This window comes from Brachycentrus maculatus, unplaced genomic scaffold (assembly GCF_059751285.1).
Source record: "Brachycentrus maculatus isolate JH-2025_06_01 unplaced genomic scaffold, ASM5975128v1 h1tg000499l, whole genome shotgun sequence".
Taxonomy (NCBI): domain Eukaryota; kingdom Metazoa; phylum Arthropoda; class Insecta; order Trichoptera; family Brachycentridae; genus Brachycentrus; species Brachycentrus maculatus.
The window spans coordinates 418,830-442,173 of record NW_028281245.1 but is presented as its reverse complement, the minus strand read 5'-3'; the positions used below and the strand labels follow the sequence as shown (position 1 = coordinate 442,173).

The window sequence follows — 23,344 nt, the reverse complement described above, 5'->3', positions numbered from 1 at the left end:
TACTAGACATGGCGATCAAATTATAAAAATTATGTCGAATACTTGATTCGGTTTTTATTGCGGAATAATTTAAATTTCCCCGTAACTTAAATTTCTTTAAACCCTGGTAACATTTAATGTAGTTAACGTTGTATTGAAAAAGTTTCTCGAAGGAGTTAATCAAATTATTAAAATATATTTATTCGCCAAATTCCAATGCTTATTCTAAAAAAAAATGTGCGTGGATAACACGTGTGGCTTCTAGCGCAGTCTGACGCGTACTGACTTTGTACATTTGGGAGTACAGCCTTAAATTTGATTAATTAAAAGCTAATAATTTCAATCAGTTCACAAATTTGTTCACTTATTGCATAATTCATTTATATTGTGTAATGTTTTATAATATTAATATGTGCATTTTTCCAAGAACTTTTGACAATTTGACATCGAAAATATAAGCTGATAAAATAAAATCATATGTAACGAATGCCATTCCAATTGGGTTATCGAAAAAGTAACAGTTAACCATTAGTCACATCTCTAGTTTGAAAGCTTTTTACCCTCTTTTAAAGTTGTAATCAACTGTTTTAGTGCCGAGATTATTTTTTATGTAGTTTTTTTTTTGGAAAAATGATCCATTTCAAATTGAGTACAAATTATTGGGGCGAAAACAATAGGTTTTTAACAAAAACAACGAAAACGTGAATCTGTTTTTATTTTTTCTTAAAAGGTATTTTTTTGACAAATTGGTTTATTTAAGAATATTATTGACGAATCGAAACATATGTTCCGATTCGTGATTTCTTATGAAATCACGAATCGACGCACGATGCTACAAAACCTTCTAGCTCGACCGTGTAAATACACTGGCATCATCGTCGTTATATCGACGGACTTGCTTTTGGTTAGTTTACCAAAGTCGAAGTATCGATTCTCAGCACTCGGTAACGGTAAAGGGCTTAATTTTTTCATTGTTTAATTTTTTTTTCAAACTTTCTGTACATTGGATTCTTACTGTGAATCAATATATTCCAACCAACAAAAAGTAAACTCACACGAGTGGTAGAGTTTTTATTACCTTATGTTAGCATAAAAGAGCTTTTTAATTAGTGGGGGATAGTATTCTTCCCAGTAGGTATAGGCGATTTTACAGCTTTATCGCATAATATTTCAAAAAAATAACAAACGTTGTATATGTTTTTATTATTCATTTACACAAATTGTATACATTTATTTAAAGAACAATTACAAACAAATTGAAAATATTTTTTTTTCAAAGACCCATCAAGCTACCTTGTGTTTCTTGTCAGTGGAGTTTACATACATTTTTTTACTGTTTTTATCCATTTTAATCTAATACACACAAAAAAGAAAGAAAAAATTAAGAATATAAACTATTTTACGATTTTCATAGAATTAACTCTTGATCATTTACCCATTCCTTATTTCGCCTTTGTTCCATATTTTATTTTGACCTCTAACCTTCGTCGGCAACAAATTAAAAATGTTTGGAACGATATATTGCAGTATTCCAAATATTTATTGTTAATTATTGGGACTATCAAACCTTCGTTGTGGGTAAACATGTTTGATTTTTTTTTATGTATTTCTGTGTTTTAGATCTATATTTGTTTTCATAAAGTATATATTTGGGGATTTGTATGATATATTGCTTAAACCCACGAACACTAGAAAATTAAACATAGGAACATGTGTGTCATCTCTTTTCTTTCTTTTCTATTTAACCAGACTGAGCCACAATAACGCGTGGCCGGATACAGCTAATATTTACATAAGAAATCGAAAGAGCATAAAGCGATAGTCCTCCCGCCTTCCCTCTATATATTTTGCATAAAGCACTTGCTTAGTGTAACCGGCTGTACATTCGCCACTGGCGGTTTCATTTTTTAGTGTACACCGAGAGATATGCATAAATCTCGTCATTCCGCTTATCCCGATACAATCCAATACGTATGTTTTCCCTGGATTCTATTATCCCAAACGTCCCGGAGAGAGATATAAATTCGAAACGGAAGTGAATGGTATATCTTTGGGAGGAATTTGTGTTTTTCGTTCCCGGTTTGATTAATTATCCGGCCGGATATAATATGATTACTTTTCTCTCACACACTCAGCTTGACACAGCGGGATATATCGTAATGAAAGAAAAAGATTAATGGATTTACAATTGTTTTTTTATGTCCTAATTATCACATCTCGCCGAGGTATCAGGTGTAATCAAAACTGACCCAAATACTTATTTGATTTATGTATATATATATATATATATATATATATATATATATATATATATATATATATATATATATATATATATATATATATATATATATATATATATATATATATATATATATATATATATATATATATATATATATGTATATATATTTATATATTTATATATATATATTTATATATATATATATATATATATATATATATATATATATATATATATATATATATATATATATATATATATATATATGTGTGTGTGTGTGTGTGTATATACCGTACTTGAAGTCAAAGTAACATAGGTGTAAGGTAGTGAAAAATATACACTTAATATTCTTTATTTCAATAAACGATTTTCATATGTGTGTCTGTATATGAACATATACATTACTTGAAACTGATAAGCCTATTTAGACATAGCAGCAACTCACATACAAATTTATTAATAACAATAATCTCATTCAAATTTTAAAATCTAAAGTTTTTCATGTAAACTGTGTTTTTGAATGAGAATTGTGCATTTGTAAATAAATGAATATTCTTGAAAACTTTTATAAATGTAGGAAACCCATTATGTACCTACGCTTTTACAAATTTTATACAGATTTATACAATTTTGACGGAGCTATTTTGTGAGCGGGCTATTTTGGCATGACCCTGTTGACGGGTCACGAAGATACGTACGTAGACGCCCCTTTGTTATGCCGCTAAGCCGTTGAATTAAATGTTCAGAAAAACCATAAATGTGCAGTACTCCACCATTGAAAATAATTCCCTCCAAATCCCTACGATATTATAATACACGAGTAAGAAAATATTGCGTTTTTTTATGTTTTCTAATTTATCAAGCATTAATCCCTTGAGAATATAATCCCTTTGGCTTTGGTAAAATTACAAAGTAAAGAAGTATATCATACAAAACGTGAATGTTCCAGGGAAATCGGAGAAGAAAAATGGAAATACAAACACAAATAAATATTTAATCTTAGGTACTCTGGATAATTTATTTTCATATTTGAATTTATGTAATCTTGAATAAGGCAGAACACCTCTAAATATAGCTTTTTCAATCCTAATAAAAATTTATTTCAATAAAATAAAATACTTTTGTTTTATAAGTATTTCTGTTACAACACCTTGTTATAGTTGATACAGTAACTGGCAATTTACTGTAATATAATCCGTTTAAATAACAACAAAAAACGATAACATATTTCTTTACTGATATTTCTTGGTGGAACCGAATTTTACTATACGAGTATGTGGAGGTCCTCACCAAAAAGTTACATGCCCAATATTGCACAAAAAAATCTTTTAAATACAAATCTGTTATTTTTACTGTATTCTATCGAAATCTTAATTAAAGTTGTGAACAATATTTTGAGTGTGTCCAAATACTTTCACAAATCTGTATTATCTCCAATTAATGACGGTCGTCAGCCCCGTAAATGTCCAGACTTCCATATTCTTCTTCATCTTTGATGAGATGTCAAAAAATAAAATAATGTTATGAAGTTGTCAAAACGAGACCAATCCTATGTTAAATCAGTATGAAATCATCGCATCAAAACGTAACAATTTTACAAGCTAGAATTCCTGATTACTTAAAATCATTTATAATGGAAATGTAACGTTTTAAATAGGACTTCTAAATATACCTGTATGATGCAGCTCCAACCAACCAACCGTCAAGCAGAGAGAGCTGATGTACTTCGGACACGTCATGAGAAATGAAAAATATCGCCTTCTCCACCTAATCATACAAGGAAATCATGAGGGGCGAAGAACTCAAGGACGCCGAAGGACATCATGGCTGAAAAACCTACGACAATGGTTTGGCAGAAGCACCAAATCTCTGTTCCGAGCTGCAGCATCTAAAGTGAAAATAGCCATGATGATCACCGATCTTCGTTAGAAGTGGCACAAAAAGAAGAAGAATGCAGCTCCAGTTTTAGTATACAGTAAGCTGTAATAAGCAGTATTTTTCATTTTTGCCATCTCAAAATAGATGAAGAAGAATGTGAAAGTCTGAGCTTACGACCGGCTATGGCTGGTTAAGTGATCACTTTACACACGTGACCATTAACGACCACTGTTCTTCTTCAGCCACCCTAATCACCTGATCTCGCTCCTTCTGACTTCTTCTTGTCTCCCAAAATCAAAAGACATTTGAAATTATGAAGATTTTAGACAATTCCCGAAATTAAGGCAACCGAAAATGAAACAGCTAAAAGTCTTCACAAAAGATGCATTCCAGTGTCCAAAAGTGGAAACAGCGTTGGGATAAGTGTGTGCGTCGCGACGTCCCTTAAAAGTATTCAGGTGAATACTTTGAAGGGGACCCGAACATGTTACTTCTAATCGAAGCACATTATTAATATTATTTTTTGGCACCTAAACATAGATAAAGAAGAAAATATATATTGGGCATTTACGGGGCTTACGGCCGTCATAGGCTGTTTTAAGTGATCATTTTACACAGTGTAACATTCACCAATTCTACCCACGATTGACAACCACACTACTCTAATTCTTGGAAGTTCTATTTATATGAACCAATTTTGAAACATTGTCGTATGCCTTGGAAATGACCAGACGTCCATATTATTCTTCATGTATGTTGAGATGTCAAAAAAATAATAAGAAAAATAACTCCTGTAATTGGAGATAATCCAGATTTGTGAACAAGTATATGAACACATTCAAATTGTTGTAAAGTACATTTCGTTTTATGACTTCAGTCTACGTATTAATTTGACAGTCCACGTTTCTTTGAAAAGAGACAAATGTAATAACAGCTAAAATTGAGTTACTTTTCACCAACATCGACAGAAAAAAATCTATGTTTTGTTTTCTCTCTTTTACGGTATAAACCATTTTTATTGCAGATTAAAACCACCGGACTTTGTTCGCATTCAATTCGAATTTTCGTAGAAATTATTCTGCTGAAAAGCACCTCAACTCCGAAGGAAAATAGGAATGAAAGTCAATTTGTTTGTTTTTTTGTTTTTGTTTTTATTTTATTGTCGGTCAGAAAAATGTGCTTTATCTTTTCAATAGTAATGGTACGCTTTTTATGCAATGAAAAAAATATTAACTTGATTTTTTTCGAAATGAATAAACATCCAAAGCCTATGTTTTATAGGCTTGTTGTCTGCATATTTTATCATTTTTATTATATTATACATATTGATATGAAAAATAATTATTTACTTATGTTAAAATACATCTTAATTGTGAAGCAACCTTTCATGTGATATTTCGAGAAAATGCAGCTTAATAAATTATCTAATTATTACGTTACATATGAAAAATACATATCGCTCACTCCTTTCAAGAACGTCATAAATCAAAAATCGACAATTTTCAGTTGTGCATGTTTTCGGAATCCCCAGAAAATGTACTAGCAAAAGAGGCATATTTTTAACTCAATATTTACCCGCTACAGGGCAGAAAATGTTGATTTTGCATTTTGAAGAAAAGGTATTGTTTAATTATTTTTTTTAAATAAACTAAATATTTTTCAAATGGAGAAAAAACCTTCGGGCTTTACCTAAAAATATCTGTTCCACAGTAAAAAGATCAATAAGTGGCTTCATATTTATTTTTAATACATTTTGTTATATTTTTAAACTTTAAAAACGTTTTCCTGAAAAATCTAGTTTTTTTTATTTATGACGTTCTTGAAAGGAGTGAGCGATATATTGACTTATTTATTACATCTCGTATAACATATGCACCCCCTGTTGAAAAGTCGTTTCGACGCTGAAGCTCCCTATAAAATATTACCCGCAATCGCCCGGTTCACGTAGGGATGACAATGTCGGAGGTATTTTCCGGTCGCGTGATTTTCCCGCTGCACAAAGCGATCGTAAATCGTCGGTTTATCATTGTTGTTATGTTTATTTTGGCCCGAGAACGGGCATAAATCAGCAATTTAATACCGGCAACTCAAACGAGGTGGCGCTTCCTTATCAGTTCCGTTTTATTGGCCCGTTTCTACATACTATTCTAACTTATTTCATAGAGAACCAAACTTGTGCCACTATGTTTTAAAACCAACCATGTCCAAAATGGATGAATTATAGAAAACCTTTTTGTTTTCTAATTTAAACTGTCGGATAGTGGTATTGTCTGCCTCCATGGTGTAATGCTTAAATGGTAATGACCAGGGATTTTTTTAAACAGAGAAGGTTCCGTAACTCACTTCATATCAAGCTTTTTACGTTAAAAAATACATTCAAATATCATTTCAATATTAATTACAATTCCATATTTTATCATTTTCACGAATTACATAAATAAAGATTGTAATAACGTAAGCACAAACATTGTTTCGTCAAATTGATTTTGAAAATGACCAAAAAAAAACAATGCAAAATCACTAATATTTATTTTCACCCTCCCCTTGGGAATCGAACCCGGGTCCTCCAGCATGGTAGTTAAACACGGTAACCACGGAAGCGAACAATAACAAATAATAACAAAAAATAAAATTACTTGGTTCGATGCATTCCCCGTCATTTTCAAACACCGTATTTCAAATACTAATTGAATTATTTTTTATAATATAACTTAAACTATCCGTTGCATTTTGAACCCTAAAAGTAGATATTTATATCAATATGCCTAAAATTTACGACCAGTTCCAACCATAACAAGGTATATTATTTTCATTAATTGAGTGCCGAATCAATTAATGAAAATCAAACGTGTCTTTATCTTCATGTTATATTTGAATTAACGGTTATATAACTCAAACTATCCGTTGCAATTTGAACCCACCTTCAGACAAGTAGAACTTTGTATCAATATGCTTAAAATTCACGATCAGTTCCAACTGAGTGTTTGCTTCGGATGTAGGAAAACACAATGTCAACACGTGCAATATTAATTGTACGAGTGGGTACTGCGATAAACTCTTGCTAGTGACTGTTTACCGTCGCAGTAATTCTGAAACTCTAAACTTGCAGACTCGGATTTCAAACAAACGTCATGACAAATTATTAGTCCAATGGTTACTTTGCATATTAAACTACCTGCACTCTACTATACACTGGACGTGGGTCGTTTGTGAACAACCCGATCTTAATAATCGGTTCGCAAAGTGATTATGTAACCGAATCCATATTTTGCGTGAATCTCTGTACCGAACACTAGCCTACTAATTAATTTCTTGTTGATTCATTGAATCATTGATATTATTAACTTATCTCTGTAATCGGTTCACATACTGTGATTAAGTAACCGGATCCCTATTTTATTCAATCTCCTTACCGAACACTGGCTTACTAATTCACTGATTAATTTATCGTTAATTCATTGAATCACTAATAACTCATATTAACTCATTAATTTTTAACTCGTGGGACTAAGATCTAAACAAAATGTCGCTACGATTTTTTCTAAAAAAAAGGTTTACCGATTTAAAAAATAAATATTTAAAGTCTTTTTCAGGTGTTGGCCATTGTCAACCTAACGAAAATTGTATATAAAAATTTCCAGTGACATTTTTTCGACTGACGTCGATAAGATTCGGGATAAAAGTTCCCCCTCGTTGGCGCGATCTGTCCGACGAAAGATTCATCGTTCAATTGATCTGGTCTTATCGAACGATCCGTTTCCTTACTTAGTTGAATCTAACATAGTAAACCAATAGTGGATCTTACCTCTACACCCATTACTCTGGTTTTATGATTTGTACTTTTGTATTTTGAACTGTATTTTTGTCAATTCATTATTTTAAAATAATTGCTGTATTTGAATTTTATAACAATTCCCTCTCTTTATTTAAAAATAATAATACCGCAATATTATATTTGTCTATCCATTATGTTGCACATTTGAGATTATTTATTAAGAAAAAAAAATACATTATTCACAAAAATAAAAAATTAATTCAAATACATGTAAAACAAACAATCACAACCATCATTAGAATATGCCTTGAAATTTTCTTTCTCATTGCAGGTACTGGGCCGTTACCAATGTAGACTACATCCACACTAGAAACGAACGCAGGATATTCACCATGATCGTGTTAGTGTGGAGTGTAGCTCTCATAGTCTCCCTGGCCCCCCAGTTTGGATGGAAAGATCCAGACTACATGGACCGCATCACCCTTCAGCAGCGCTGCCTGGTCAGCCAAGATGTCTCCTATCAAATATTCGCAACTTGCTCAACCTTCTATGTCCCTCTTCTCGTCATCCTCGTCTTGTACTGGAAAATCTTCCAAACGGCCAGGAAACGAATCAGGCGGAACCGCGAGCACAAAGGACATAATGCCAAGAAAGCTGCGGTCAAACTCGATGTAGACGCTCCAGAAAACTGCGATAATCATTCGACAGTCAAGAAGAAGTTCCTCAATCTTAAGAAATACGGGAAGAAAAATAGATCAGCGAAAACAGCCGAAACCCTCGCGGCATCCTTGCTTCTAACGGAAGGGCAGTCCACTACGACTGTGGATACGGTCGACGATCTCCACGATGCCCAAGCGAGGCACGAACAGAAAACAACAGCGTTCACTATTTCAGAAAATGTAGCCACAACAAATTTGTCGAGCAATTCGCAAAACGTTCAAGTAGTCGGATCCACAAATGTTTCCCCGGAGAAGTCATCTACGGCAACCACCACCAATAACGGCTCTAACAGCCACCAGAGCCACATGAGCGATATAAGCAGGATAGAAATTTTGAACAAAACTCAAGGCAGCGTAACGTCTGCCATAGTAGAACGCACCGTGCCAGCCGAACATACCACCGTCCATACGGCACGCGAGAAGAAAGAGAGTCTAGAAGCCAAGAGAGAGAGGAAAGCCGCCAAGACGCTGGCGATCATCACGGGAGCCTTCGTGGTGTGCTGGCTCCCTTTCTTCATCATGGCCCTCGTGATGCCCATCTGCCAAGAATGCGTTATAAACGATTACATGGCCAGCTTCTTCCTGTGGCTTGGATATTTCAATTCGACGCTCAATCCTGTTATTTATACAATTTTCAGTCCCGACTTTCGGCAAGCTTTTGCGAGGATATTATTTGGTAGGCATCGAAGGAGAAGGCCGAAGAAATATTAAAATATTAATCCCTATGAAAACTAAAGTAATAAAATATTTGTGGTTAAATGGTGATAAACAAAGAACATTTTCCATTTTCCATTAGGATATAATATGCAAATTTTATGATAGAATAATAAGAAAATTCCTATAAATTTACTAATTATTTTTCATGATATTTAATATTTACGTTTATAATAAGTTAATAGAAATATCACAATGTTATAAAACGATTTTTACATACAAAATATTTATTTTGAATTATTTATTTCACGTCAAGTTTGTCATGTCAATTGGCAGTAAATTTTGGCGTTAAGTAAAAACATATCTATAAATTACTAATATGAAGTAGGTATAATTTTTTATAATTAAATAGTTACAACAATAACTACATGATCTTACCAAATAACTAATATTCCATGTTACTTTTGTAAATATAATGAATATAATATCACTAATTAATAAAATTGTAATTAATCACAATAGATATTCTATGACAACGAATTCCTAGTTGTAATCTCTCGTTAAAAATACAGTAGAAACGTTCATTACTTAGTGTAAATAATATAATCTTCATGGTGTGTAATAGATTATAATGAAAAGATGTATGTATGTAAATAAGAATCGCTTAAATGTAATTAAGAAATTGATAAGTAATTTATAATTTAATTAAATATTTAATATTAAGACAAATTCTTACCTCATAAGTAAGTTACTATAAAATATAATTATTTATGAGAAATACTAATAAATTATTAAATAAATATTTGTAAGATATTGTATAGTATTTTCTGTATAAACATTCAGTACTTTTGCTCAATATTAAGTTTAAAATATTTAACTTTATTAGATGTTCAATGTTATAAAATTCTATAAGATTTTTTCACTATGCTAGTATTCCCTTATCGCATTAATTTCAACCATATATTATGAGTTAATAAAATTGAAGACTCGGATTCGAGAGCCCAGAATACCAGGTCTTCGATTTTGCTTCTTGCTTTTTATTTCAAAATACTTACAATATTCATTTTTGTAAAATGCTTAAGAAATACCTACACTAATTTTTCTTTTGAATACAATATATTAAAATTACTGTTAAAATCTTAATGTGCAATGGTGTTTTGAAATATACGGGACATATCACATCCCTCGTTATACTTGCAATGATAAATTTTCAGTCAAGAATACAATTAAGTAATATGTAATTCATATGAAATTATGTATAAATGAATAGCCACTGTCGTACGCTAAACACTAAAATGCATAGTTTACGTTGGAATGTAAGTCAAAGTAACCTTTAAAAGTAATATCTAATCATTAAGTGTTATATTTTCAGCTTTCCCAAATATTTATAAAAATATATATACATACTCATTGCTGTTTGAAGCATTTATTAAATGTTATGAAAAAAAAACAAATAATAATATGGCAATATGTAATTTTGATGGAACAAATGCTTGTAAATAATGAAATAAAATAAACGCATTTAAAATATTAAAACAATTTTTTTATTTGTCAATTTTTAGATGCTGGGGCTTGGTGTTTAGAATTGGTATTTCATTTCAATAAAAGAGTAGTTTTGTAAGAATGCCTAGAGTAAACTATTCTCCAAATTATATGTAAAGAATGTACTTTTGGGTATTATGATGAATGTGAAAACCCAGAAGTACATTCTTTACTATTGATAAGAGATAATTTCATTTAAGTAAAAGCATAATGTGTAAGAATGCCTGGAATAAACTTTTCTGTTTTATACTCCGTTATCTTGGAACATGGTTGTATGACTTAATGCATTCTGCTAGTATGCCTTCGATAAGTTATACCAATATCAAATTTGATATATTTCATATTTAATGGATAAAGGTAAGAATATCATACATATTTAACATGTTAGCGGAAATCTTTATGGACACCTGAGAGACCTTTTTATTGTTTGAAATATCTGCATGTTATGCTTTTGATAATTCACATACAGAGATGTTTTTTATAAATAGAGAAATCTTTCAATCAATCAATCAAACCTTTACCCGCACCCCAATGGTGCATAGGGCACTGCATCATTTAAACGCAGTGTTATCTTGATCGTTACACATGAAGAAAAGGTGGTCAGTCCTCCACTTCAGGAAATCAAAATATAACTATAACTCCGCTGTAATAATATTATTGCGGAGTTAAAGTTATATCCAGGGTAATATTGAATAAATATTTGAGTAAAAAAATCACCTATATAATTTGATCCCCCCCCAGGAATCGAAACCGGGACCTCCAGAACGGTAGCCGAGCGTGCTGACCATTACACTACGGAGGCGGACAAAAATTGCTTTCTTTAAAGATTTCTTACCAACCATATAATTGCATCTCATGCATTTATATGCTTAGTAAGAAATCTTTACCAAGCATTTGATTGCATGCACTCTGGTTGTACCTAACAGAGTATTGAACTCTGGTGCATATAATTGCATGAGATGCAATTGATTGCATGCACTCTGGTTGTACCTAACAGAGTATTGAACTCTGGTGTATTTAATATCACCCTGGACTGGTACAGAAGCGCAGGGCTCATCACCTTGCTTTCATGCAATTGACGATCAAGATAACACTGTGTCGCTACGATGCAGTGCCCTATGCGCCATTGAGTGCGGATAAGGGTTAAAAGAAAGGGTACCCAACAGTTTTTTTTCTGTATAGAATCTAGCTTGCCTGATGGCAATTGCACTCATTTCCTAAATTATCAACACGAATTCGACGTCTATAGCAGTCAAATCTATGAATGTGACGATTCAATTTAAATGATTTTTATTATTGTTGTTTTTCAATAGTGAATTTCATCTTTAGGTTACAAATATTGGAAAAAACCCATTCAGAGCAAAGAATCCACAAAAAACAGTGTTTAGTGAAATAAGAAAATACATTTCGTAGTATTTGTATCTCATTTACAAATCGTAAAAAAGTTATAGTTTGATTTTTTTCAATTTAATGATTCAGAACAATATTAATCAAATGCCCTCAAGTCTCAAGAGAAGGTTGATAAAGTCCACCTTGGTGCTTTTGGCGATGATCTGACACCTACAGAACCAAAATACACAAATTTTATCATCTTCCTTTTATCTTGGGTCTTTTAACAATTACCCATTCATTTTAAGCAATGCTCACAGTCCCTCAATGAGGGAAGGGGATCAATATCTACCCACCTATGTAATTCCTTCTTTTCCGACTTTAAAATGAGGCCGGCGCAGAAGGTAAAAATACCCTTCCCGTCCTCGAGCATCAATCAACCTAACGGGTAGAAATACCTTCCCCGTCCATAGTGTGTTAACTATAAAAAAATAATAATAAAAAACATCGTTCATTATATACAAAATTATTTATTAGTCAAAACCATTTGTAACAAAATGACACATAAATATTGAGCGGACAATGATCCCACAAAAAAAATTAAACAAAAAAATTCATCCATCTGTCCTCAGAAGTAAACCTGTGCATACGCCGCACTCATCCATAGTAATTAATTTGAAGTAAGTATAACATACTTCGAGCATAGTTTTTATGAAAAAAAAAATCCTTAAAAAGATAAATGTGGATTTTTATTTTATTTTAATTCATTATTGATTTTTAGAAACAAATGAGACAGTGAATTTTCTTATTTATAAGAGGAACATAGATATTTCTGAAGATATGCTGTTTTTTCTAATCCAATTTCAATATTTTATATTTATTAAATCATGTTATTCGAATATTACTAAAATACGTATTTATAACTTTTTTATTAAAAAAGAAAGACAATTCCATAGAATATAGAAACAACAACAGCAGGTTTTTAACTGGCTAGTTCACAATTGAACTGTAAATTCGATTCATGTAACAAAATGTTAAGTGGAAGAATTTTTTCTATTTTCTTGATAAATTTAGTGTTTCGAAAAGTTAATAAATGTGACTTATTTTTTAACATATTCATTCCTAACTGAGAAGAAAATCACACATTTTACATGTTTATTTTATATAGCAGCTATTTTTTTAAAAACATAAACGTTCATACGGTAAACACTTTTTATATAAATTTTTTGAAAAACATAAACGTTCATACGGTAAAAACTTTTTTAGAAAATATATATCTGATGTAATCCCGAAATGAGATCTGAAGCACAAAATTGATCTGCTTCAAGAGATTTACAATCAAGATATCAATGCACCATGCGGTGTGGAGGGCGAAAAGAGATGAAGAATTAAACAAATTTACTCTGCTGTTGTTGCTTCAATAGCTCTTGTACAATAATAAAATGGGTTTTGGCGATGAATTGTCCTGAATGGGACGCAACAGAAGTGACTAGTGATAAAAGTGGTTCTTTGTAGTTATAACAAAAATTAAAATGAACTGATTTAGTCAAAAATCAAAAACCACCTTTCCTCACCAAGATCTCAACTTAATATACTAAACAAAGAACAATAAAACTCATAAGCATGAGTTTTAAAATTGCCATTGATATTTATTATAACCTATAATGTTACTAACCTATTTTATAAAAGGTTTCAGTACACAATATCGTCCAATCGTGTACCTTCAACTAATGAGAAACTCTTGACATGGTGTAAGCCAAATAGTAACTAGTACGCATTTATCGTGTGACCACTTATTGTCCTTTCATTTTCAAGTAATCAATTATTGCGGCCAGTTTCTGTACTTCTCCAACTAACATTTATTCTGGCTTAAAAAATATTTTTCATTTTCATTAATTTTTTTTTTTTTAATTTTTATAAGAGAATAATTTGTGTTTTTATTATTTTGACAAATATTGCAATTTCATACTATTTCTCTGAGCCTGAGCGGCTCATTATTAGAAATAGGTATCAAATTAACCCGACACTCGCTAATTTGATCTCAAATGTGTGATTATATTATACTGTACAAGTATTAACTGAATTAATAAATTGAAATAATTGAGAATTAAAAAAACATATACTGGACAAATTTGTTTAGATTTTGAGGTCATTCGAATCCTAATAGTGTACTACGTAATAAAAACTTTTTTTTTTTTATATTTAACAATTATTCAAAGTTTCCATAGTGTAATGGTTAGCGCGCTAGGCTACCATGCTGGAGGTCCCGTGTTCGATTCCCAAGAGGGTCAAAATAAATATTAGTGATTTTTATTTAGAGTCTAATATTTATTTAATATGACCCTGGACTGGTACCTGAAGCGGAAGGCTGATCACCTTTCCTTTGTGTATTTAACGATCAAGATAACACTGCTTCTATACGATGCAGTGCCCTATGCACCATTGGGGTGCGGATAAGGGTTAGAAGAAGAAGAAGATTCAATGTTTCCAGATAACAATAATGTGACATTTTACGGTCTGTTTGGATTGCAAAGTAACCGGGTTGACAGAATGGCCAGTTACTAATTGGTTTACCCTACATACACCCCAAAGTTTGGTCTTTTTTTTTTATGAAATAGGAGATTAAAGCTAAGCTTTGCTAGTCTGATTAAAGGCAAATATTACAATACACACTAGCTGTTGGTACTGAGTGACTGAAGAAAATGTTCATTCGCAAATAATCACCAAACTAAACCGCATCATAGTAAGAAATCACTCTAAAATTAAGGAATACACGTATAAGAATACAAGGAGTATTGAATAAAGATTTTTTTTTAAAAAGATATACATTTTTCAATTACGGCTTCACTAAAAATTACTATCATTGCAGATCACCCAACTCGACTGTCATTCTAATTTTACAGTAATGCGTTAACCTTTTTTTCAACATTTAAAATGAAAGTAACAACAAAACCAAAAAACAGATTTGTTCTATGTGACATTAGAGCTTGCAGATCTTCAATGACAATATTACACTTTGATTATCAATTAACAGTCAAATTTTCATAAGAAAAATTTCGAATAAAATACACTTAAAAATGTATTCAAAAGCTGACGTGCAGTATTATTTATTTGCATGTATTGATAAATCTGTCGATATTTTAAATATCTATTGTTCATTCTAGGTTAATACAAGTAAGATTTGCATTGTCGCAAAAGCAGTGGCCAACTCTGGTATAAATCGAGGGTAAGCATATGAGCTAAACAATCAAAATGGCTACAACAAATATAACACCAAAAAAGTTGAAAGAGATTTGTTAAATTATCAGTCAGATTTAAATCAAAGATAATTACATCAAGCATTTTTATAAAAAAAAAATATGATTTTTTTTCTTTAAATAACAATGATTTATATAAATTTACGATGTCTTATCTTATATTCCAAACGTTTATTATTTACTTGATTTGTAAAAAGTTATAATGGCTGTGAAAAAGATCAAAAATATCAAAAATATTTCTTTCTACAGTAAGTCTGTATATTTTTCAAAATAGTGAGATTATGATAATTTGACTGTTGTAAAAAAAAAATGCGAACATAAAACTGCTCGAAGGAGTACTGGACTTTGATGAGTCAAAATAATTACCTAAAGACTGATTAATGCGATAAAATTCGTCAATATTCGGAGTGATTTCATTACACAGTCTGCACACTCACTTTCAATACATTGTCCTGACACATTGTGCCGGTAGTTGGATGACTGACGGCAGTCGGTGGGCGGAGGGTGATCACTTGATCTCCTTGGTGTAGGCGTCCAGTTCCGCGTCCAGTTGCTCCGCCGTAGGGGGGGGCCCCCGTGGCTGGCGCCCTCCTCGGCCCCCTCGCCCGGCGCCCCGCCCGCCGCCCCCTCGGCCGCTGCCACCACCGCCGAAACGATTTACTGCAAATACATAAAACAAAATGAAATGCAAAATTGAATTATATTACAAATTTGACAGAACTTGTGGAGTAGTGGTAAGTGTAAGGCTACTATGTGTGGAGGTACCGGGTTTAATTTTCAGTGATGTCATAATTAATAACTACACATTTTGTGGGAAATGCTTCAAAGTGTCTTATCGTATTTGTTACTTTTTCACGGTTTACATTTCTTTTCATATTAAGTTTTCAATGCCAAATTATGGCTAGGGTACTAGGAGTTGCATACTTGCTTGTGTAACTTAGACACTGCTCATATGCTCTTGTATAAAAGTCTCTTGAGGAATAGTGTTAAGAAGTACAGTAGAGTCCTGATAATCCAAACACATATAACCTGAATGTTCAGTTAATACGAAAATGCCCCGACATGATTTTTTTATGTGACTGAGATACGCATTTCTTAAGGAATTAATGCTTAAAGGGGTTACTATAGATGCTCAACGCAAAAAGTAGAAGTTGCTTATGTACTGTAGTGTAATAACTGTTAATTGTGAACCATATTAGTGTATTATTACATTGATAAAGAAGAGTAGTCTGTTCCGAAAACGTATATCTACATACTATACACCACTATTATAGCACACGAGACTTATTCTTTTGCTTCCAACCGCATTATTACGGTTGTTTGTTGAGTTGTGGTCCCATGGTTAGTGTCGCGGACTCTTGAGTCAAAGTTTCTTGGTTCGAACCCACTCCATCACAATTTGATACCTATTTCTAAATTAAATAAAAACACAAATATTCCTCATTTTTATAAAAAATGCTAATCTGAACAATCAGCTAATCCGAACAACCAGCTAATCCAAACAAGGTCCGGTCTCAATTAATTTGGATTATCGGGACTGAACTAAAATACCGGAAAGCAGAAATGTCAGGAGACGCACGAATGTAGAACGCAATGCAGATTGGTGTGGCAAAGAAAGCTAACTAACTAACTAACCATCACGCCGCTTCCCACAGGGGTAGGCAGAGAGAATAGAATGCCACACCACTCTGTCTTTGCAAACATTCTTCGCCTCTTCCACATTCATGCATCTCCTCATACATACCCGCCGATTGTTACGACTCCTAACCTGACCACTTTCAAGTATTTGGCATACATGATCGTGCCGTGTTTTTCTCGGTCTTCCTCTGCTCTTTTTTCCACTTACATTCGCCTCATAAATTTGTTTTACCGTTCTTTCCTCACTCATTCGTTCTACATGTCCAAACCATCTCAACACAACTTTCTTAATTTTATCGATAATGCTTATCTCAGCTTTGCATTCCTTCCTTATTTCACTATTCGCACATCTATCATACATCGTTTTGTCGCACATTCATCTGAGAGATGGCATTTCGACTGCATTCAGTCTACTTATTACTACGATTCAGTATACTAAGAAAGCTAGTGTTATTAAATTAAGTACAATAGTCCTTACTTCTCCCCTGGGGCTTCCCCTGCCTCAGTGGACGCGGGGTCCTGTCCTGCTGCCTGCCGGCGCCCCCGCCCCCGCCGCCCCCGAGCCTGCCGCTGCCGCTGATGGCCCCGATGTCCGAAGTGGCCAGCTGGATGTTCATGGCGCGCCCGTCGAGCGGCACGCCGTTGTACTGCTTCATTGCTTTTACAGCGTCCGCGCGCCGCTCAAACACAACATCGGCAGTCCCTGGAAATGAGAAAAATAAATTACTATAGATAAATTGCAAAAAACACGGCATAACATAACACCGTAAAGTCGTTCACAGCGTTCCAAGTGCTAAATTCGACTTCGGATGGAGCACTTGGAACGCTGTATTGACTATACGAATGCTCGCATCGTAACGTGTTACGTTACGACGAAATGACTCCGGTCAGTCTCCACCTATAGAAAGATAATGATAACATAATAACTTTTTTTTACATAAATTGCATACATTGAAATTTAAAAAAAAAAACATATTTTGCAGAGACCCACCAAGCCACCTTGTGTCTTGTTGGTGACTTGAAATGCCAATTTAAATTTCCATATGAAAATGACATTGACACATTAAAAATACAAACAGACATTAAAAGGTACTTAATATTTGTACTACAATATTCTTATTGATTTTTCGCGATGTCTGTATACAAAGGTGTTTAATGCTCAATGCAAATAATACTGTTCACATCAGTGAGAACTATTGGTAGGTGTTGAAGAATATATTTATGAGATACTATTGATCAATGAAAAAAAATCAATACAAATTTTGTATTGGTATACCACTGCCTTATCGATTTTCATAATAAAATTGACAAAATTATGCAAATAATTTGACAACAATTTAATAAATAACACTAAAACTATCGCATTTGTACAGTTTGTACATGGGGATTTTTGTGAGAAAAATAATTTTATAGAACCAGTAAAATGAAATAATCAAATACTCGGCTTCTATTTTCAAAAAAATAATTAATTTAAAAAATAATTTGAATTGAAAAATTCTATTAAGACTGCCAATCACTATGTCGTGGTGATAAAAAAAATTACAATTGTGATAAACATCTTTGCACGTAAGCACTTTGCCAACAAATGGTGAAAGTAGAAACACAGAAAAGCAAGTTTTACCAAAAGTAATCCACCCACTCCTTGTGTTACTTACTGAGACTGCAGACAGGGTTTTTTGGGGCTCTGAGCACCACTAGTAAAATGAATAATAGTAAATATTATAATCGGAAAATTTTCTCTCAAAGTGCAAGAGCAGACAGTTGCTGACTGGCATCAAGGTCCAGAAAGTATCCCTATCTGGGGCATGTGCTGAGAGGAGAAAAGTACGAGCTATTGCACCTAATCATAAAAGGCAAAATAGAGGGTCGACCAAGTGTGGACAGAAGACAGATCTCCTGGCTTCGAAATATACGAGATTGGACGGGAGATCAGGACCGTCGCGGCGCTGTTTAGAGCTGCCCAAGACAAGGACAATTACTCTCAAGTGATAGTCGATGTCAGGAGAACCTGACATGACATGAAAGAAGAAGATGGAATCCTGACATTTTAATGTTCTACGGTTCTTAGGTTTAACATGACACATAAAAATAACAGGGAGAAGAATGAAACGGGAGAGAATGATAATGAATCAGATGGTGATGAAGACTGATACAGGGAAGAATGATAATGAAATGAATCAATTATTTCATTAATTAATTCGGCAGTCACTTTGTGGTAAAATCTATCCATTTTGAATCAATGTTTTACCTAGTAAATACCCTATTTTTTTTAATCTACTGTGACACGTGTTTCGATGCATTCCGCATCATTTTCAAACAAGGTGATTTTAATTTTCATACGGTCACAGTAGATTTTAAGAAATAGTGGTATTTACTAAGTAAAACATTAATTAAAAATGAAATGAATCAAATTTTGATGAGGTAAATGGAGTAGATACTGACCTAGGGACCTGCCGGATCTGTCATAGTGCACGGAGGCGCTCTTGAGCATCCCAAACTCGGCAAACAGCTCCTGCACATCGGACTCCGAGACTCCAAAGTCCAGGTTGGAGACCAGCAGCTTGGTGGGTCCCGTGGCCCCGGAGGCCCGCGCCGCCGGGGGCTTGGCCCCGTACTGCGAGAACATGTCGTGCTTCCACGTCGAGTTCACATCGCCCTGAAACGTGTCTTGTCATAGAGGACATAGCCCAGCGCCTTCCTCTGAACGCCCTCCAACCAGCGCCTTGACGAGATTCAGAGACCCTGTGCTGGATGGATTCGGGATGGGATTCCTTGGCATCTACGTGACTAAATATGCTAAGATATTTTGAATAATAATAAAAAAAAATCATTGTATGGCTACACTTTTTTGAAACTCCAATGAAAATACACCCCGAGCTTTTTATAAACGCCTTTTAATCGGCATCTTGTATACACATTGTTTACGGGCGGTTTTTTCATCAACCTGACCCTAATTATACTCAGACAGCCTGCCGCCTGACCCTCAATATACTAATCGCAAGTAAACGCAAACCCAATTCCGATCTGTACAATGTTTTTTGGCATCTTTCGCGCTCTACCAAAAGTTAGCTAATAGAATGTTTGTAAGCATCTCATGCTCTCTACCAACAGTATGTAAAAAAAAACATTCCCCGCAAACAATGCGTTAAGATTCAAACTTTTTTCATTTAAAAATAAAATTTGACTGCAAAAATTTTAAAAACTTTCTCTGTGTGTACATCAATGTTGAAGTTCTAAGCATAAAATTTAATAAAATGTATTTAGAACATTATTTTCTTTTTTAAACCCCTTTTCAAAAATAACAAAGTAAGTTCTATATCTTCCGTATACAATTTTTAATTTCTCTAAGAATTTAGTCTTTTTTTAACTCTGCGAAGTAAATAAAACTCTAATATAATAGAAATATTAAACACTGAAAAATCCGGCGTGTACAAAATTTAACTGAATTGAAAAAAGTGTTTAACTATGGAAACAAGTTATTTTAAACCGCTGCCATATCAAAGATTGAGATTGAAATTTCTAATTAGATTTACAAGAGCTCCTATTTCCCAAATATAAGCCGAGTAGGTTTCATTACAAAACTAAACAGAACCTAATACATTTCGTGAATGGAAATATAAACTTAAAAAGTTTAAATGTATGTTTTCTCGTGTTTGAGTGTGGAAAAAGATGGCATGAAGTAAACTCAACTCATAATAACAATGTGAGAAATAAAAAAAATTTACTCTTTTGATCTTTTGCTCAACCTCCATTGTGTAATGGTCAGCACACTCGGCTACCGTTCTGGAGGTCCCGGGTTCGATTCCCAGGGGGGTCAAATAAATATAAGTGATTTTTTCACTCTAATATTTATTTCATATTACCCTGGACTGGTACCTGAAGCGGAGGGCTAATCACCTTTCCTTCATGTGCTAACGATCAAGATAACACTGCGTTTATATGATGAAGTGCCCTATGCATTATTGGAGTGAGGGTTTGAAAAAATCTTTAAAAACATACTCGCATTGAAATCCCCATTAAATATTGAAAATCCCCCCATTCTACTCTCATGAATTTAATTCTTATTTTCATCTATAGTTTTGAATGAAGTGTCATCTCTGCATAGCAACAATATTGAAACTGAAAATATTGAATTGAAAAATTTGTATCCAATATCAAAAGTACTGATTTTTAACAGAAACTATAAAAATCTCTACTTAATGTTTTAATGTATACATGTGGCATTATATCTTTGAAAAATAAATGAATGAATGAGTACAAATTTATGAACAAAAAGATACGTTAACAAAAATCACTTTTTTTACAAAAATAAAGGGTAACACTGCAAATATTTTATTGAATTTTCAGATGAACATTCTTTACATTGTCCGTTGATGTATTAACTATTTTCTTTACAGTTTTTTCACTATTATTCACTTTTCATTGTCCTGCTATCTGGTGCCATATATATTCATTTGTCGATAGTCCAGTAAATTGAAGGAAGCCATGAAAAAATCCAGTTTAAACTCTTCCAAGGATTTTGTGAATCAGGATTTATGAAATACATTGCCATGTATTCAATGCCAATATTCAATCCTTTCTGTTCAGTTATATATTCATCCCAGAATAGAATCCATGTTGATGTATATATCTGGATATATCTGGTCAACGATAAAAAATTGAGATGGAATTAACCATGCCGGATGCTTATTTTCTTCATGTATCGATTGTATATTTTTTCTTGAAAAAATCTAATTTTCTTCAGTTTGCATTGTCATCTTAAAACATTTTCATCGTTATGCCATCTATAGCATTGTAATATCAAACAAATTTTATTCTTCTCGATGTTTGATAGTTCTATTAATTTGTATAAAAGCAAGCAAATGCCTTTTGGAACGGTGGGATTTATTCAATATTTCATAATTTCTTCATTTATATCGAGGTTCCGGTACATTTTAAGCACTCCTAAGGAAGTGCGGATCGAATATATGATTTATACTGGCAAATTACAATATTACATCCGACGTCCGCATGAATACAATGTAGATACAAAGGGAAATATAGGATCCAGGTTGCAAATGGAAACTATCTCTGGTGGCGAATCAAGTAACGAGGTGGCTAATAACTACGACAACAAACTAATGCACGTTGGAATATATCGGCGTTCGAGCGGCATGTTGACGATTATCGACAGAAGTGATAATAAAGTCGCAAAGCCTCAGAATACGCCATTTTACAAATGACTGGTAAGGAACGTTTGAAATAAGGACATCAGCATTAGTTGTCGCATTACAACGTCGAAAATGAAAGGGTAGTTCTCTGAACACTCGCAAAAACAAAATATTATCCTTCCTCGTTGAGTCACGGCTTACGCCATCCCACGCAAGGCGTCAGGAACGTACACGTTCGTCGGAGCGAACTGACGTCGATTTAAGTCCTTATGAAAGAAAACATGAATCAAGTAGTTACCCTGGTGTACTTTTGCGGTTTCGCAATTCCACCGCGATTTCGGCTTCTTTGAACGCCACCTCCGGCTCCGGCGCTTTGGCGATTTCTTGCTCCCGCGCCACCTCGGCGAGGCGGTCCGCCGTCTCTTCTACCGCTCTGTGGACGCCTCCCGCCACTCACACGAAGTGATTTCGACGACTTGATGATGTCGTCCAAACTCATGTCGATTTTATCCACCATTTTCATTAGATTAAACTCAGCAAGCCGAAGGACAGAAAACGAATGACACACAAGCCACAGCAGTCGGCAATGGCGGAACAAACAAGAACGCCGTGATACTAGATGGCGTCCATAGTTGCTCATTTCCGGTGGACTAAAACCACGGATGTTCTTAAATGTAACAGTTCCAGTATCGTGATCCGGGGTAAGTTGTTAAAAAAATCTCCAAAAGGATTCATGTTACATTTGTAACACAAAGCAAATGTGGTTTCCCACATTTAAATAAAACTTGTATAGCAATTATTCGAATTGAACTGTTTTAAAATACATGTTTTCCGTTGTTTTGTAAAATAAGTATTTTTTTAACAAATGATATTTCTGTCAATAAGTTATACACAATATGGTATACTCGTATTTATAAAATATTAATAATAATGCTATAATGCTACAAAACATCGAAGAAGTCATCAAGATAGTAAAGAAACTACTTTTTGTAAACACTTTATCCTAGACATCGCTCACTCTTTTCAAGAACGTCATAAATCAAATACTTGATTTTTCAGAAAAATGTTTTTTTAAGTTTAAAAATATAATACAAAATATTAAAAATAAATATCAAGCAACTTACTGAACTTTTTACCGTGCAACAGATATTTTTAAGTAAAAGATGAAGGTTTTTTCT

The 23,344-nt window shown here is 33.3% G+C and overlaps 2 protein-coding genes across 2 annotated transcripts in view; one reads left to right on the top strand and one right to left on the bottom strand.

The window, feature by feature from the left end:
- LOC148301933 (5-hydroxytryptamine receptor-like) overlaps positions 1 to 10,887 on the top strand; it is a 36,833-nt gene extending 25,946 nt beyond the window's left edge. The window contains exon 3 of the mRNA XM_088272476.1: positions 8,209 to 10,887. Coding sequence (XP_088128602.1) covers positions 8,209 to 9,307 — 1,099 coding nt within the window. The 3' untranslated portion in view covers positions 9,308 to 10,887. The remainder of the gene's footprint in view (positions 1 to 8,208) is intronic.
- A 1,744-nt stretch (positions 10,888 to 12,631) lies between these two features.
- LOC148301932 (aly/REF export factor 2-like) lies at positions 12,632 to 22,759 on the bottom strand. Its single transcript, XM_088272477.1, has 4 exons — positions 22,465 to 22,759; positions 19,459 to 19,672; positions 17,495 to 17,719; positions 12,632 to 16,038 (listed from the first exon to the last, which is right to left on the bottom strand). Exons 1-4 carry the CDS (start codon positions 22,687 to 22,689, stop codon positions 15,887 to 15,889), a joined length of 816 nt encoding a protein of 271 aa, XP_088128603.1. The 5' UTR covers positions 22,690 to 22,759; the 3' UTR covers positions 12,632 to 15,886.
- Between the last annotated feature and the right edge of the window lie 585 nt (positions 22,760 to 23,344).